The sequence below is a fragment of the Neopsephotus bourkii genome, unplaced genomic scaffold, assembly GCF_033783945.1.
Source record: "Neopsephotus bourkii isolate Nb327-2 ecotype Australia unplaced genomic scaffold, CSIRO-AGI_Nbou_v1 NB_1814, whole genome shotgun sequence".
NCBI lineage: Eukaryota > Metazoa > Chordata > Aves > Psittaciformes > Psittacidae > Neopsephotus > Neopsephotus bourkii.
In genome coordinates this window covers 1,064,485-1,078,643 of record NW_026902287.1, presented here as the reverse complement: position 1 = coordinate 1,078,643, position 14,159 = coordinate 1,064,485, and the positions used below count along the sequence as shown (strand labels likewise).

The 14,159-nt window shown below is 41.6% G+C and overlaps 1 protein-coding gene across 3 annotated transcripts in view; it reads right to left on the bottom strand.

Annotated features, from left to right (window-relative positions):
- Positions 1 to 456: 456 nt before the first annotated feature.
- NCBP1 (nuclear cap binding protein subunit 1) overlaps positions 457 to 14,159 on the bottom strand; it is a 34,182-nt gene continuing 20,479 nt past the window's right edge. For all 3 annotated transcript variants that reach the window (XM_061342734.1, XM_061342735.1, XM_061342736.1), the window contains 9 exons: positions 13,519 to 13,622; positions 12,567 to 12,689; positions 11,096 to 11,198; positions 9,714 to 9,807; positions 6,935 to 7,038; positions 6,187 to 6,301; positions 3,733 to 3,876; positions 3,194 to 3,307; positions 457 to 2,343 (listed from right to left, as the gene is read on the bottom strand). In XM_061342734.1, coding sequence (XP_061198718.1) covers positions 2,230 to 2,343; positions 3,194 to 3,307; positions 3,733 to 3,876; positions 6,187 to 6,301; positions 6,935 to 7,038; positions 9,714 to 9,807; positions 11,096 to 11,198; positions 12,567 to 12,689; positions 13,519 to 13,622 — 1,015 coding nt within the window. In that variant the 3' untranslated portion in view covers positions 457 to 2,229. The remainder of the gene's footprint in view (positions 2,344 to 3,193; positions 3,308 to 3,732; positions 3,877 to 6,186; positions 6,302 to 6,934; positions 7,039 to 9,713; positions 9,808 to 11,095; positions 11,199 to 12,566; positions 12,690 to 13,518; positions 13,623 to 14,159) is intronic.

The window sequence follows — 14,159 nt, the reverse complement described above, 5'->3', positions numbered from 1 at the left end:
TTCTACAGCATCTTTACACTACCCGCCACCCCCCCACGCTTCGGCAGTTGCAGGGTTGTCCAGTCAGCTGCTGGTATTGCTTTGTGAGCGTCCCCAGTGTGCCGGTCATGTCAGGTGTACAGCGCTGGACCCACAGAGAGGGGAAGGTGGCAGGAAATGTCATCACAGCCCATGAACGCCATGTAAATCAAATCGATTCTGAAAGACAGTGCTAGGTGGTTTTAAGTTGTAGGATTATGCGCTCAGGCATGTGCAACTGGATCTCAAGCACCCGTATTTGTCAAGGCTCAGAGGAAGTTACAGGTTTGTAAGTCTTAACTAACTGCATTATCAGTTTTATGGAAGTCACATTTATAGTCAGACCCCCACCATTAGCTAGTATCAGAACTCTTGACACTGGTCCAAGCCAGTGAAGAAACTATCAAAACCCAATTAAAATCTCTACAGTATTAAATGTTTCTTTAAAAAAGACCCAAACAGCTATTTTATTATTCAAGAACAGTAACAAAAAAAAAAAATATCTGAAGTATTAGCCTGTGCATGGCTGGCAAAACCCTTGCATAAAGCAAATTTACAACAAGTAACAGTATAACCCTGAAGTAACGGAAGGAAGAACCGAACCAGAAAAGGTAAAGCAGAGAAAAGAAGCAACAAATCTAATTCTATGAGGATATATGAGAATGCTATTGGCCACTTACAAACTTAGGTAAAAATAGGAAGCTCCATTTCTAACCCCCTTGGTTGATCAGGAGATCAGCTGATCCTGAAGTATTGCTGAAATACCTTAATAGGTACAGTGCTTAGAAAGCAAATAAATCATACAGGAACAGACTTGCTCAAAGCTCGTCTCTTTCTAAGCTTAAACTGAACAGCAATGGCTATGCAACCCTTTAAATATTCACCTGAAAAATCAAGAGGCTAAGAGCAGCCTGGAAATGCCCTGTATGCTAGCAAACTGGAGCACCTAAGGCAGCGCCTTACCATCTGTCACTGCTTACCCTAACAGACACTGCACTGGCTTGCTGTTTATGTACGTAATGTTATCTGTGTAACTCAAAACTGAGGCTACTCTATTCTCGGGTTGTTTTGCCTCCACTGTGAGATATCGCCTAATTCAGCGCTAAAATGTTTTCTGAAGACATGGGAACTGTCTGCTGTTACCACATGTTTAAACCAAGGGCACGGCCGCAGATGCAGATACTGCAAAGTTGCGGTTACTGAGCTAGATAAAGGGAGAGCACTTGGTTCATCCAGCACCATTACTGGGAAGATTTCTGGCATCCCTGCAGTCCAGCCTAGTGCAAGTGTGGCAGCCCAAGAGGCTGAAATACAGGAAGAAGCTGAAGCAGGTCCTGCCAGAAGCTGCCCTGGCACCAGGTGCTGCAGCTCCCAACACCCAGGTAGGGGCTGAAGCACGGAAGTCCCTGGTCTGTTCCGCTCCAGCCCTGGTTTGATGTCTCTGTGCACCAGTAAAGACTCCTGACAGGAGCAATGCATGACTCTTCGACCACACTGTGAGGAGGGCTGAGTTTTTCAGACGCTGCCCATGAAGCTCCTCTACCACTTCCTTGTAGCTGCTGTAACAAGACTCTACATAATAAGTTTAAAAACACATATTCCAACTGTATTAAAACCATGTTCTTCCAAACTGAGAATCTAGCTGGCTTGGTAACAAATCCAAATGCTCTATACTACTTTGAAAGCTTAAACTCAAGTGTTTCACATCCCCAAAGTTAAGACACTTTTTCTATGCCACACTAGAGAAGTTACCACACTTCACCGAGAAGGTGCATCCCTTTCATACTCACAAACCAGTATCAACTGTTTCTCATTTCTGTAATTCCTATGATTTAAGGGCCAGGCTAAGAAATTCTATTGTTCGAGGGCTTTTATGTCAGGGTGGGTTTTTTTGGCTTTTCTTTTTCTCCTGACTTTTATACAAATAAAAAACAAGAAATGAAAATACTATCATAAAGTCAAACCAACTTAAAAGATGAAGAAAATAGTTCTTACTTCACATCTATCCCCTATCAGCCACCTCTTATAAGGCTTATGATGCTTACACAGTTTGCTGTTGGTTAGAGTATTGTATTGTTTTATATTGGAGCACACGAAAGCCAGTTTTAGTCAAAAAATTTTTCTATCCCCATATCAAGTTTTATAATGTAAAAAAACCAAACATTAAATTCACTAAAGTCCTGCAGGCAAGACTCTGCCCGTGAATAATCCTCAAGCCTGCAGAGCACAGAACTGCTGAAACACAGCCAGTATATGGTGGTCCAGTTCAGCTGTAAACAGGAGGTTCTCTAGGGTAACCATGTATTGCTGGATGATCTGGTGATGCTGGCAAATAAAACAAACAAAACACGTTTAGTTTGTATTTGTGTAAGAACAAGCAGAGCGATCAAGACATGCAAGAATCACACGTCAAACGTTTTCGTTGAAGTTGCTAAGCATCTCTCATTTCCACAACACAGTAGCCACTGACAAGGCAAAGTCTGATGCTGAGCCACACTGACTGCAAGAAGAAAGCAAGTGCGGAAGTCCTGTTTGAAGAGCTCCTGTAGCTCCTTATTCCTGGATCCTGAATTGCGCACTGGATCCCACGCAACTGCAGAGATTCCTAAGAGAATCACGATACTTGCTTTCCTCTGGAGACAGACCTACTATCCATGAAGGGTTCAGCTCAGAGGGGAACTACACTACCAGTCCCATTCCTCTACAGTTCCACTCCTCATACAGGTGTAATTTTACATTCCTGTCACTTTCATGCAGCCACCTGTGCTTGTTACCTGATTTAATACAGAGCCGCCAAGAATTCAGAAATGACCTTTAATAGCTATTTATGCATCTTACTAGGAGGAATTCTGCAGTAATCCACTTATTTTAAAGCCATCTATTTTGCTATCCTAGTTTTCTCTCCATTTTGCCCGTACATGAACACAGTTAAGAGGGGCTCGGCAAAATTCCTAATCACACCTCGGTATCTTTTTGCAGCGTGCGCTCAGTGTGGGAACTGATCAAGAACCAGTTTCTCCACCAATCTGTGTCAGAGACGTGGCCAGAGGCAGTCACGTCCTTGCCCCACACCAGCCCCCACAGCAGCGTGTTACTGCCACCTACTGCTTCTTCCGGGCGCCGCGCCCTGCTCAAGGCACGGCGCTTTCCATCGGCACCCCCTCCATAAACCTACCTGTAGGAAGATCTGCTGCAACCTCTCTATACAACTCTTGTACCAGGGTGTGAATACATCAATTCCACCCGTCTCGCAGCGCACCAAGTGCTCAGTTAACAGCATAATGAAACGCTGCAGCAGAGGAAAAAGAAAAGAAGAAAAACAAACCTTAAGTTCCGTAAAATGAGGGACCCTAAACTCAGCTAAGAGGATCCGAGGGACAGCAGCTTTGACAGCAATGTGAGAATGATTATCTTTAGTTAATTTGTTTGGATAACACTGAGTTTAGTAAACAACTGCAATTCAGTTACCTTCTGACTGTTCTGGAAACTACACTAGCAGAGCTCACCTGGGCCCGAGCACTTGAAACTGAGCAGGTTTCTGCTCAGAAGCAGTCTTTGCAAGGGGATCATCTGGACTGATTCTAACCCATAGTAAACCCTTCAACCTTTTCCCATGTTTTTACTCCAAGAAGATGCCCAAGATTCCACTGACACTGAAAGCTTATAAATCCTGTCACATTAAAGCTTGAGAGGGAGAACAAGAGTGCCCATCACCTGGAAGATAACGAGGAAGAGGTTCTTCTGCTCGCTCTGGGCTGACTCTACTTTTTCCTGCAGGCGCTCTATCTGCTCTTCCAGTGGCCCATCCTCCCGGTCAGTGCTGCGGTCATCATCATCATCGTCATCGTCACTGTCTCGCTGTAAGGGACAACAACACAGGACTAACTAAGCAACCCGGCTACCTGTGGAAACTGTTAATGCCCTACGGTTCCATGTGGAATGAGGAACAGTCTGCAAAGCAACTTAAGAGCACCAACTGAAGCTGCTCGGCAGCTTGGGTAAGTATTGTATTTTGAAGGACATGTACTTTGAACGTAATTCAGGGAAGAAATCTGGAAGGAAAAATGCCGATTTGGGAAAGCCCTGGGAAAAAACCTAACAGTAACAAAGCTTAGAAGATTGATCAGTCCTTTATTTAGTGGAAACACAGTAAAACGTAATACCCCTGCTGACTTCCATCATTACCAGATAATGAACAGCTTTAAAAAAGAAATCTGGCATAGATTTTTTTAAATTGTGTCTACTGCAGCAGGGCAGATAATTCATTCAATGAACAGTTCTGAGATCTCAGGGCTCCAAAACGTAAAACACTCTGTGCAAGAACTCAGACGAATCTGGTTGGTCAGCACAGAAGTAAGACGAGAAAATGCAGCCCATTGTGTTCAAGTGGGGACTCCCTGTATGCATGATAGAAAGAGATGCTCTCAGATTACAAAAGGGTCAGCATGGAAGCTGAACTACTAACTGGGAACATGGCATGTTCTCACTGCCTCAAAACGAAAGCAAAACTACAGCAAAAATACTAAATACACAGCAGTACCAGACTTGGGAGCTCAGGCAACAAAGTCTTACACAAGATTACAAGGGATATAGGAGGAAAGGCAGAATCTTATGAATTATGGTACATATAGTGATTCAGTCTCATAGAATTGTTTCTGTGCAAAAATCCCTATAAATTAGCAGCTCAAAAGTTCAAATATTTGTCACGTGTAACATGTGACAAGTATATGGCCACATCTTAACTTGCCTATGCACAGCACATAAAACTCGCTATCAAAACCTAGCTACAGCTCTGAATCAGCATGAAAAGTAGAAATGACCTACCAGAGCAAGTGAGAATTGCATTCTCTATAGAAACTTGCTTTTTCCCCATCTACAAGGATTTCCTAAACTCAAAATGCTAAAGAATCAATAGGACCTAAGTGAAAGCTTTGGACTCATTCCATAGTAAGGAATCCAATTCATGCTGGGGACATCAAAACTTGACGGCTTACTTCCTCTAGAAGGAATGGTCATACTGCAGAACTACTCACTGTTGCATACAAATGCTTCTTCCTGGCACGACAGTAATTTAGAGTACTGAGTAATAAAGAGCTGCAGCAAGAGACAAGTATAGAAATGAAAACACTGGTGTATTTGTTTAGACATGCCAGGGAAGCATTTTGCCTCACTGTAAGATCAATGGCTGAATGTAGGTCTACAATAATCACAGGCATTTATTAACTGCTGATCAATGTGGACTGAGGATGCAAGCAACTAGGATGGCTGTTGCTGGGAGTGAAGGAATGAAGGGGCTGGGATGATCTGGCACTGGCAAACTTTGAGGTATTAGTGACTTCTCAACAGGAACTTCTGGGAGAAAGACTGACTTTTGTGCATGTTTCTTCAAAGTTCTGGAGCTAGCTGAGGGTTTTATGCAGGCAATCATTCTCACACACCACATGCAAACATGGAAATTCTCTCCTGCTCTCTGCAAATCTCGACATGTTTGTAAACTGACTTCCTTCTGTCACAACTAAGCACTGCATTCAGCCAAGCTTCCTTGAGCCCTGTCTTTTGCAGCTGCCACAGAAGGTACTCTCCCACCCCATTCTACTGCCCTCCTTGGGAGAACAGCGCACCACAGCAGTTGCTTGCTCATCTATTTATGGTATATAGTAACCCAGATCACTCAACGGCATTCAGAAAATTAAGGTGGAAGAAGGAAGTGACAGTTGCCAGTGTCAGAATACAGCAGCATCCCTGAGAAGCACAGGAACAGCCAACTTTTCAATAGGAAATAGCTATTTCAGTGCACTTCTGCGTAGAAGCCATGAGAGTACTCTTCAACTATTATTTGTAACTGTTCTTATTGTTATCTAATAGGGTAATTGGAATTGAGATTATAAGGCAAGTGGAAAACACGCTTGTATTCAAAGCGCCACTTGCAAGAGAGCACTTGAGCAGAGCAAATGAATTCCACTGAAGATTTTACCAGGTTATTACTACCATCAGAAAGTGCATCCAGTTTTCGATGTCTTAGTGCTAAAGGTGACCGTGTCTGCCAACATGCTTCCTGATAAACATGTATATTCAATTCTTCCCAAACCTAACTATATTCAGTCTGACAGCAGGCAGGTTTGTGTAACACAGGTTTACATAATTAAAAATTACAAACAAATTACTCACTCTTTTGTGCTGCCTGGCCAATCTTGCCTTAGTGTCCTCCAGTTCTTTGTGAATCTTCAGAACATGCTTATTCATCTTACGAATTGTGGAATGCAAGATCTCCCAGATGTAAAACCTAGGAAAGACATAAAGCTCAAAACACTACACTCAAAACCCTAGTCTGGGAAAGAAAACTGAAAGTAGATTCTTAGAGAAAAAAGTAGCTGGGGGACTTTAAACAATTCAGATGACACTTAAACACCTATTACATTAAGTGAACACTGAACACACAGGAACGTGTGCAATGTAAGAAAGCTTAACTGTAATTTCTTTATCCATTTTTTGCAGTACACTTCCAAACCAGCATTGTATTTCATAGGTTGCAAGACTAGCAATATCGAATTCTACCATTCTCAATGGTGATACGAGCTACACACCTCTGCCAAAGACCAGGACACCACACTAAGCTAGCAGCTCTGTAACACACAGCAACAGACTTTGTCTAGAAATAGTGCAAAAATGTTGCTAGCATGTGATTCTGCAAGTAGTCTCTAAGCCTGCCAAAGCAGAACAACCCTGGAACCGTCATATAAACATTCATATCCCAGCTCAGAAAGGAAAATGCTAAAGTATGTATCTTTTAGAAGGAGCAAAAGCTTTATTTGTATCTTTTCCTTCTACTGCTCAGCTTTCATAGATTAAACGATGTACTGGCCACTTAAAATAGTAATTCAGAGACAAGTAACAATCCAAGACAAATTCTCGTTACCTAGTGAAATCATGTGCAAGCTCTGAAGAGAAGATCCAGTTTGCAACTGCAGCACAGTCAACAATTTGTGTCCGAATCATCTTGTCCACGAGCACAGCAATCATCTATATTTTGAGAAAGACATCACACACACAATCTACGGACAATATTCCAGCCTCTGACAAAACCAGAGATAGTTCGATGCAACTCTACATAGGTAATATTACTGGGTGATTTCAAATACTTTAGGAAGCTGGACAGTCTAGCCTGAAACTGCTCAAATTAGGGACTATCAATTTACATAAAGCATTCTGATTTTAACAACCTCTTCTACTTCTTGTGAAAGTTATGGATCATTTTTTGTTAACATACATACTTCCGTACAGAAGCAAAATACAAGCATCAATGGGAAGTGAGGTCTTAAGAGACACAGTCCTAGTCTTTGACATCAAAGCACTCAAACCAGAGCATATCTACCTGTCGGATCATGGTATAGAAGGAGCTACTGTTAGCCTGCTCTCCTTGAAGTGCAACAGCCTTCAAATGTAACAGCAAGCTCTTCTCTACAGGACCCATTCATTCCATCACAGAGCCAGCGCTGTGCAGTCAATGGAAGCTCTTACTAGGTACAGGCACTGTCGTGATGCTGCGGGTTGCAAGCAATCTAGCAGGCAACTGCAGAGGGGAGTTACTGACTAAAGCTGTTGCAAGCTGTTCAGAAAAAAAGCTTATCTTGGTTACTGATGGGCTTGAACGCCACGGTATCTAAGAACCACAGCCTGCGCTGTATTTATCCTTACAACCACCCATTGTCAAATAAGGAAGTGTAACAAAGCTCCTTTTAAGGAAGGAAAATTAAAATAACTGAATGAATCATACGTAAGACTCAGCACTTGACTTTCAAGTCTCAGGATAGCATCCTATGCTCTGTTTTTCTTTCTGTATTGCCAGGAAGACTTTCTGATCACCTATCCTCATCTTCCAACACACACAGACCCAGGATTTTGAGAAAACACTTCACCTCAGTGTTAAAAGCTTCTCTTTATGAAGTCACCCTCACCACCTTGCTGGTCCAGGGACTACCAATTCCTATTGCTAAATCACTACCTGCAGCATACATCATGCATTAGCACTATATGCCACGTGAATACTGATACTCTGAACCACATCAGAAGACATTCCCACAGACATGGCAGCAGGATGAGAGGCATGAAAGCAGACTCTGGACAACTGTCCTGCTGTCCAGGCACCACTTTTTGTGTGCTAGGGAGGTTGTGGACTCAAGAATAAAAGGCCTGAGCAGAAGCAAAAGACTGAATTGCAATAAATGCAAGAGACGAAAATCTGAAGTTCCATGATTAAGTGGAACAGCCTTCACAACTTCTGCACTTGGTATTTTTTAAAGCTATCTTCATTTATTCATAAAAATCTAATACGGCTGTTTATCTGAGTTTGAAACCTCCATCTCAGTTTGGTCATGATGCAATACAAAAGAACAAAAGGAAGAGGATATGGGTATCTGATTGCAGTAATGTAATTTCTTCTGATCCAGTTAAATGGCAGTAAAAAGTAGGCCAGGCTGTAACTGCCACATTTTCAAGGTCAGTAAATTGGGCAAAGTTTAATATATTTAAAAAAATCCTGCTTCTTCAGTATTTTCAGTGTACTTAGAAGAGAGGTGACATGTCACATAGCTATCTTCTAGTGCTCAGTTTTTCCCATGGGGAATGAATCATAGGTCCAGCAGCAGATGCAAGGACTACCCCGTCCTCAGCAGCATCACCTCCAGAAGCCTGACCTATGCATCTGTGAGGTACAGCCCACTTTCAAACACAACACATCAGTAAGGAATACATGAAATAATTAATGCAGGCAAATTCATCTTGAGTTCCTTATCGATTTCTATTTATAGAAGAATGACAGCTGAGGCAGAAAACAAATGCTGTGAAGAAACCGAACAGCTTAAACAATTGACGCATTCTTCACCAGCCTTTCAGGGCATTATTTCTTCTGGCTCAAGAATGAACATAATCATGGCACTGTCAGACAGATCTGTTCGGAACAGCCAGTGACTGCAGCTCCACTCCCCCTGCTCACACACAACAGTGACTCCAACATGAGCTTTGTGCAATAACTGTATGGCCTTCAACAGCAATTAAAAGGACAAAAAACCCCACCATAAAATCCCTAAACCCTCCCCAGCTTTCCACATTTCTAAGAATGTCGCCTACTTTTGATAAGAGATCTACATTTTATTTGGATCTACACATCTACACTGTTTTCCAATCTTGAACAGAAACACGGTTTTAGCAGAAGTTATACTCTTGTATGACAAACAGTGCAATACAAATCCAAGTTGGAATGACAGCCTTTGCCCTCCCACAATGAACTCTGAGGACGAGGTGGCCTCAGGGACAGGTGTATTTTATGTCCAGCCTTCATTTCAGGCATCACAAACAACAGTAAATACAGTTCACAGAATCACAGAATAGTTAGGGTTGGAAAGGACCTTAGGATCATCTAGTAATAACCCCTCTGCCATGGGCAGGGACACCACACACTAAACCATGTCACCCAAGGCTCTGTCCAACCTGGCCTTGAACACTGCCAGGGATGGAGCAGTCAGAGCTTCCCTAGGCAACCCAGTTTATTTATTTAAATAAAATCTGAACTTTCCCTCAAATAAGGTGACAACAGACTAGTTATTTTTAAAGGCTATTAAGCAAAATATAATGGGTTTTATTAAATAGGACCACTGTCAGTTGGAACTTACAAAGACTTTTGAACTGTAACTTCTTACCTGTGGATGATTCTTCCAAACCTCATACACAACCCTCAGAACATGGAGTTTGCCCTCATCACTTTCTGCAAGTGTTTTGAAGACTTCATGAAACCTTTTAATAGATGCAAGCAGTCAGCGGAGCGGTTGGGATCAGGCCATAAGAGAAGCAGACACAACCCAAGTGGTTCAAATAGCAAACAAAAATTATTCTGGGCTACCTGCAGCAATTCTTGACAAATATTCCTTGGAAAATGTAACGACCATGAGCTAAAATAGGCTACAAAGACATGACAGTTCCACTCCTAAAGGCAACTTAAATAAATCTTAGTGGTGAACCTGCTCCCTGAGGCTGGGCTACATTTCCCATACTCTTAGAAGCAGGAGGTACTTATCTATACACAGCTGGAGCAAAATCTGCTGCCTTTTCAGCCTTAGACATTCCTCTTGATATGTGTTTCTGTAACTTTATACACTTACCCAGTCTGCCTCTTTCTGAAGGAAATGCTTCTAAAAGCCTCTATTTTAGCAGTTACATCGGCTGCTACACAGCATTCATAACCCAGATTACTGTCATACAAAGTGCAAGAGGCTCTTTTTGATCTCACGGCTGCCACTGTTGGCATGCAACAGAGAAAATACTGTGGCTTTAAGTATTCGTATTACCCTGCCTCTTATTCTACTGATTTAAGGTTACTACCTACAGCTTTTTATCAACATTGCCTCTATAAAGCTCCCAAATACAAGTTTTGTAAATAGTTTTATGTATCTTTAAGCACAGATAGAAAAATAATTAAGATGCACGTGACTACCTTCCATGTATTAACGGCATTTAAAAGCAACTCCAAACCACACAGGATTAAAAACCAGTTATCTCATTTTGCTAAAAAAAGGTAGCAAAATTCTTGCACCAAATTCTTCAGAAGTTAAATATACGCTTTAAGGGATGCACTCTCTGTGCTTTGGTAGGCAGAAGTTTACAGCAGACTTCTTTGAAGTTTCATGTTTCCTTTCTCTTCATTTTTTATACAGATGTAACTGTTCTAGAGTCATATTCACAGTACAAGGTATTGTGGTGGGAACTACCCAGTCATCTGAATGTAAGGAGAAACCCTTGTTCCTCACCATAATCAGCAAATGAGTAATTCTAAAATGAAGTAATGTTCCAAACCTGTCTCATTTGTTTGATTTACATCATGTATCTGTAAGGTACGCATTTCTGTTGATTCCATTCACATCTATAACTTACGAGTTATACTACCGTTCCTTCAGTAAGCAGTATCATTCTTCTCCTAATAATTTGCATTGTGGAGCACCCAAAACATTGCTGAGCCTGCATTCCAGTTCTTTTCTCATGCTGTCAGAATTAAACAGCCCCAAAACAAAGCACGTATTACACTTACTTTGCCAGGGCACTGAAAGAATGGCTGAAAGACTTTGCAGCTAGATGGAGCAGAGTCTGAACAAAAACTTCTATTTTCAGAGGGTTGAAGGAAAATCCTTCATCTGCAAGTTAAAATTAAAACTTTAAGTACTTCAAGGAAAGCAAAGTTAGCTGTAGAGATAACTTATGGTTTTAATTCATTTTAGAAAAAAGTTTCATCAGCAGGGTTTTGCAAGCCTGAGCAGGAGGCTAGTACAGAGATTCCAAAATGTGCAGATGTTCAGGCTTCCATTTTGCCATGGAGAAAACACACAGAAAGAACTCCAGGTCAGTGAAGAAACTATCAGAGACACAGCTAGCCTATCAAGGTGTAACAGCACTGATGGACAGCAGCAGAGAAAGACAGAAAAGTAAACTGCAGAGTTCTGCATCAAGCTGAAGGCCTGGCAAACCATATAAAAGGGAGAGTGGATGAGGAGAGGGGAAGGTAAGGATGATTAAAATACAGAGGTTTGGCTATTTATGACATTGGAGAAGGGTCCAGCAAGCGTGAATAGCAAATATGGATACTAGGGTGAGTGATGCCAAGTCCCCTTCCATAGTTGCAGCTGCCTGGCAGGAGGGAGAGCATGCTTTAGTGGGTAACGTCTAAAGCAAATCAGGAAATGTGAGAGTGGATCCCAGGGAAAAAAACCAAACCCAGACTGTTGCTGCTTTCTGCTTGCATAACAGAACATGTGCAAATATTACGGAAATATTGAAGCCATCCCCATTGTATAGACCACAGAATCATAGAATGGTTTGGCTTGGAAAGGACTTCAAGATCATCCAGTTTCAACTCCCCTGTCATGGGCAGGGTCCCCTCCAAGGCTCTGTCCAACCTGGCCTTGAACACTACCAGGGATGGAGAATTTACCACTTCTTTGGGCAACCTGTTCCTGTCACCTCATAATTCTCTGTTCTGCACTCCTCACTCCCTAAACCACATGGGTTTTAGGAACCAATGCTGTCTGTGGCTCCAAAGCTAGAAAGGACGTGAGTGGAGTCCCATCGTAAGTTTATATCCACAGAAGGCTACAGCCAGCAGGTTGGCTATCTTATCCACTGTGGGTCTACACCAAGGGAGGGAAGCTCTTAGGATGCGGGACAAGCACTGAATCTGGGATAACGGCATAAACTGCCCTCTGTTGCCGAAGGCAAAGGAAACATTAAATTCTTTCATGCTATCTCTGTAAATGATCACAAGAAAACACACCTCAATCATCACATTTCATGTTAAGAAAAACAGAGCTGACTCCGGATGCGAGATTTTTACAAAACCCCCTAACAATGGTGTATTATTTCCATTTACTGATAAATTGAAACCAACTATTAGAAGGAAAAGCACACAGTTCTGTTAACCACCACATACACAGCTCCCCAAAGGATGGCAGAGAGCCTACACACAAAACAAACTGCAACCTGCCAAAGCCTAGCAGCATATACCTTACCATCATCATCCTCCTGGTTTGGATTAGGCACATCTTTTAAAATGCCGAAGATTTCATCATTACTGGCCTTGTTTTTTATGGCAATTGTTAGACAGAGCGCCACAGTGTATCCAGGAAGAGACCCTAAACAAAAGCAAAGATGTCACAAACGTGTAGAAGGCAAGCAACTGTTTTTAACATCAGCTTGCACCTCAGAGAAACAAGTACACTTCCCACCTACACCTAAGATCAGCTGTGTTCAGTATCACTGTCCACATCACTCAACACATTTCCTTGTCTGCACAATTTAATTCACATTTAATACATAACCTTGAGCAGAGTATTTACAGCTAAGCTCAGCTAATCACTCTAAACCTCTACTCCATATGTCACCTATTTCCTAAAAATACAATACTTTCTTGGTTGTTCTCACTGTATCTTTGATAACACTTTCATACTTAGGACTGTCTTTACACTGAGTAATAAAAGGAGTAATAAGGTATCTACCTTATCTACCTCAAGCTTAACATCATCTGCTGCCTCTGTATACTTCATTAAACCAAGTTTACTGGTAAAATCTTCTATTGTTACACAAAGCTCAAAAAATAAACTCGCATTATCACTTCATATGCTGACTTCTGCATTGTGCCCAAACAGGGGAAACAGATCGATTTTCCAGTTTTAGACTTCCCGCAAACAACGCTGTACACCAACACAACCACCTCAGCAACAGTAACTTCATGTATCTGGATTTTCTTTTCTTCACAAAGTAACCAAGATGATTTTATTACAGAGATTCACGCTTAATATATATTAATTGCTCATGTGAAGCATATTTACCCCTATAGAAATCATGCATATTTACTTCAGCTGTATCCTTCTTTACGGCAACTGGTATTAGTGTCAACACAGTGCGCTATCGTGCTCTGAAACACTATTTTCAACTTGATCCCTCAGAAACCTTCATACTTACTATTACTTTCATCTGCATATTTGTACATGCACACTGGATTAGCAGGACTGAGGACGGAAAAACTTGCAGGAACAAGGTCTATTATTCGCTGGTGGTAGGAGAGTCTGGAAATAACAAGTTCCACAGCAGTACAATTAAAACGGGAATAACATCAGGGCTAATTCTAAAGTGACTGTGTTACAATGTTTTTCCTGTATCTAACTTTCATAGATCAGTAACAGAATGGTAATTTCTGCTGGGTAGCAGGAGCTCATGTAAACGAAACTTACGAGTAGATGCTTTCTAATTTAAGCCTGTGATGCTAGAGTTTCAACCTCATACAGTTAATTTAGCTTGTGAAAAGACGTAGAGGCTGCCTGGTAGGATGCTTTATGCAAAAGTTGAAGATGCGACGCAGAAAAATAGTAAAACATTGGTATTCAAAGTAGAAAAAATACTAAACTGGGTATCCTAATTTTACTTTTCAGCTTATTTCACTTCCACAAAGGCTTAATTTTGCTACCAGAGGTTTTAACAGAAGACTGCCACAGAAAAAATGCATTTGTTTTGCAGCACAAGACTTTCACACTTTCTATGCTGAATTCACTGAGAACTGGATGAATGTTTTCATGTACAGTGCTGAACAACATAGGGTTTTTGAA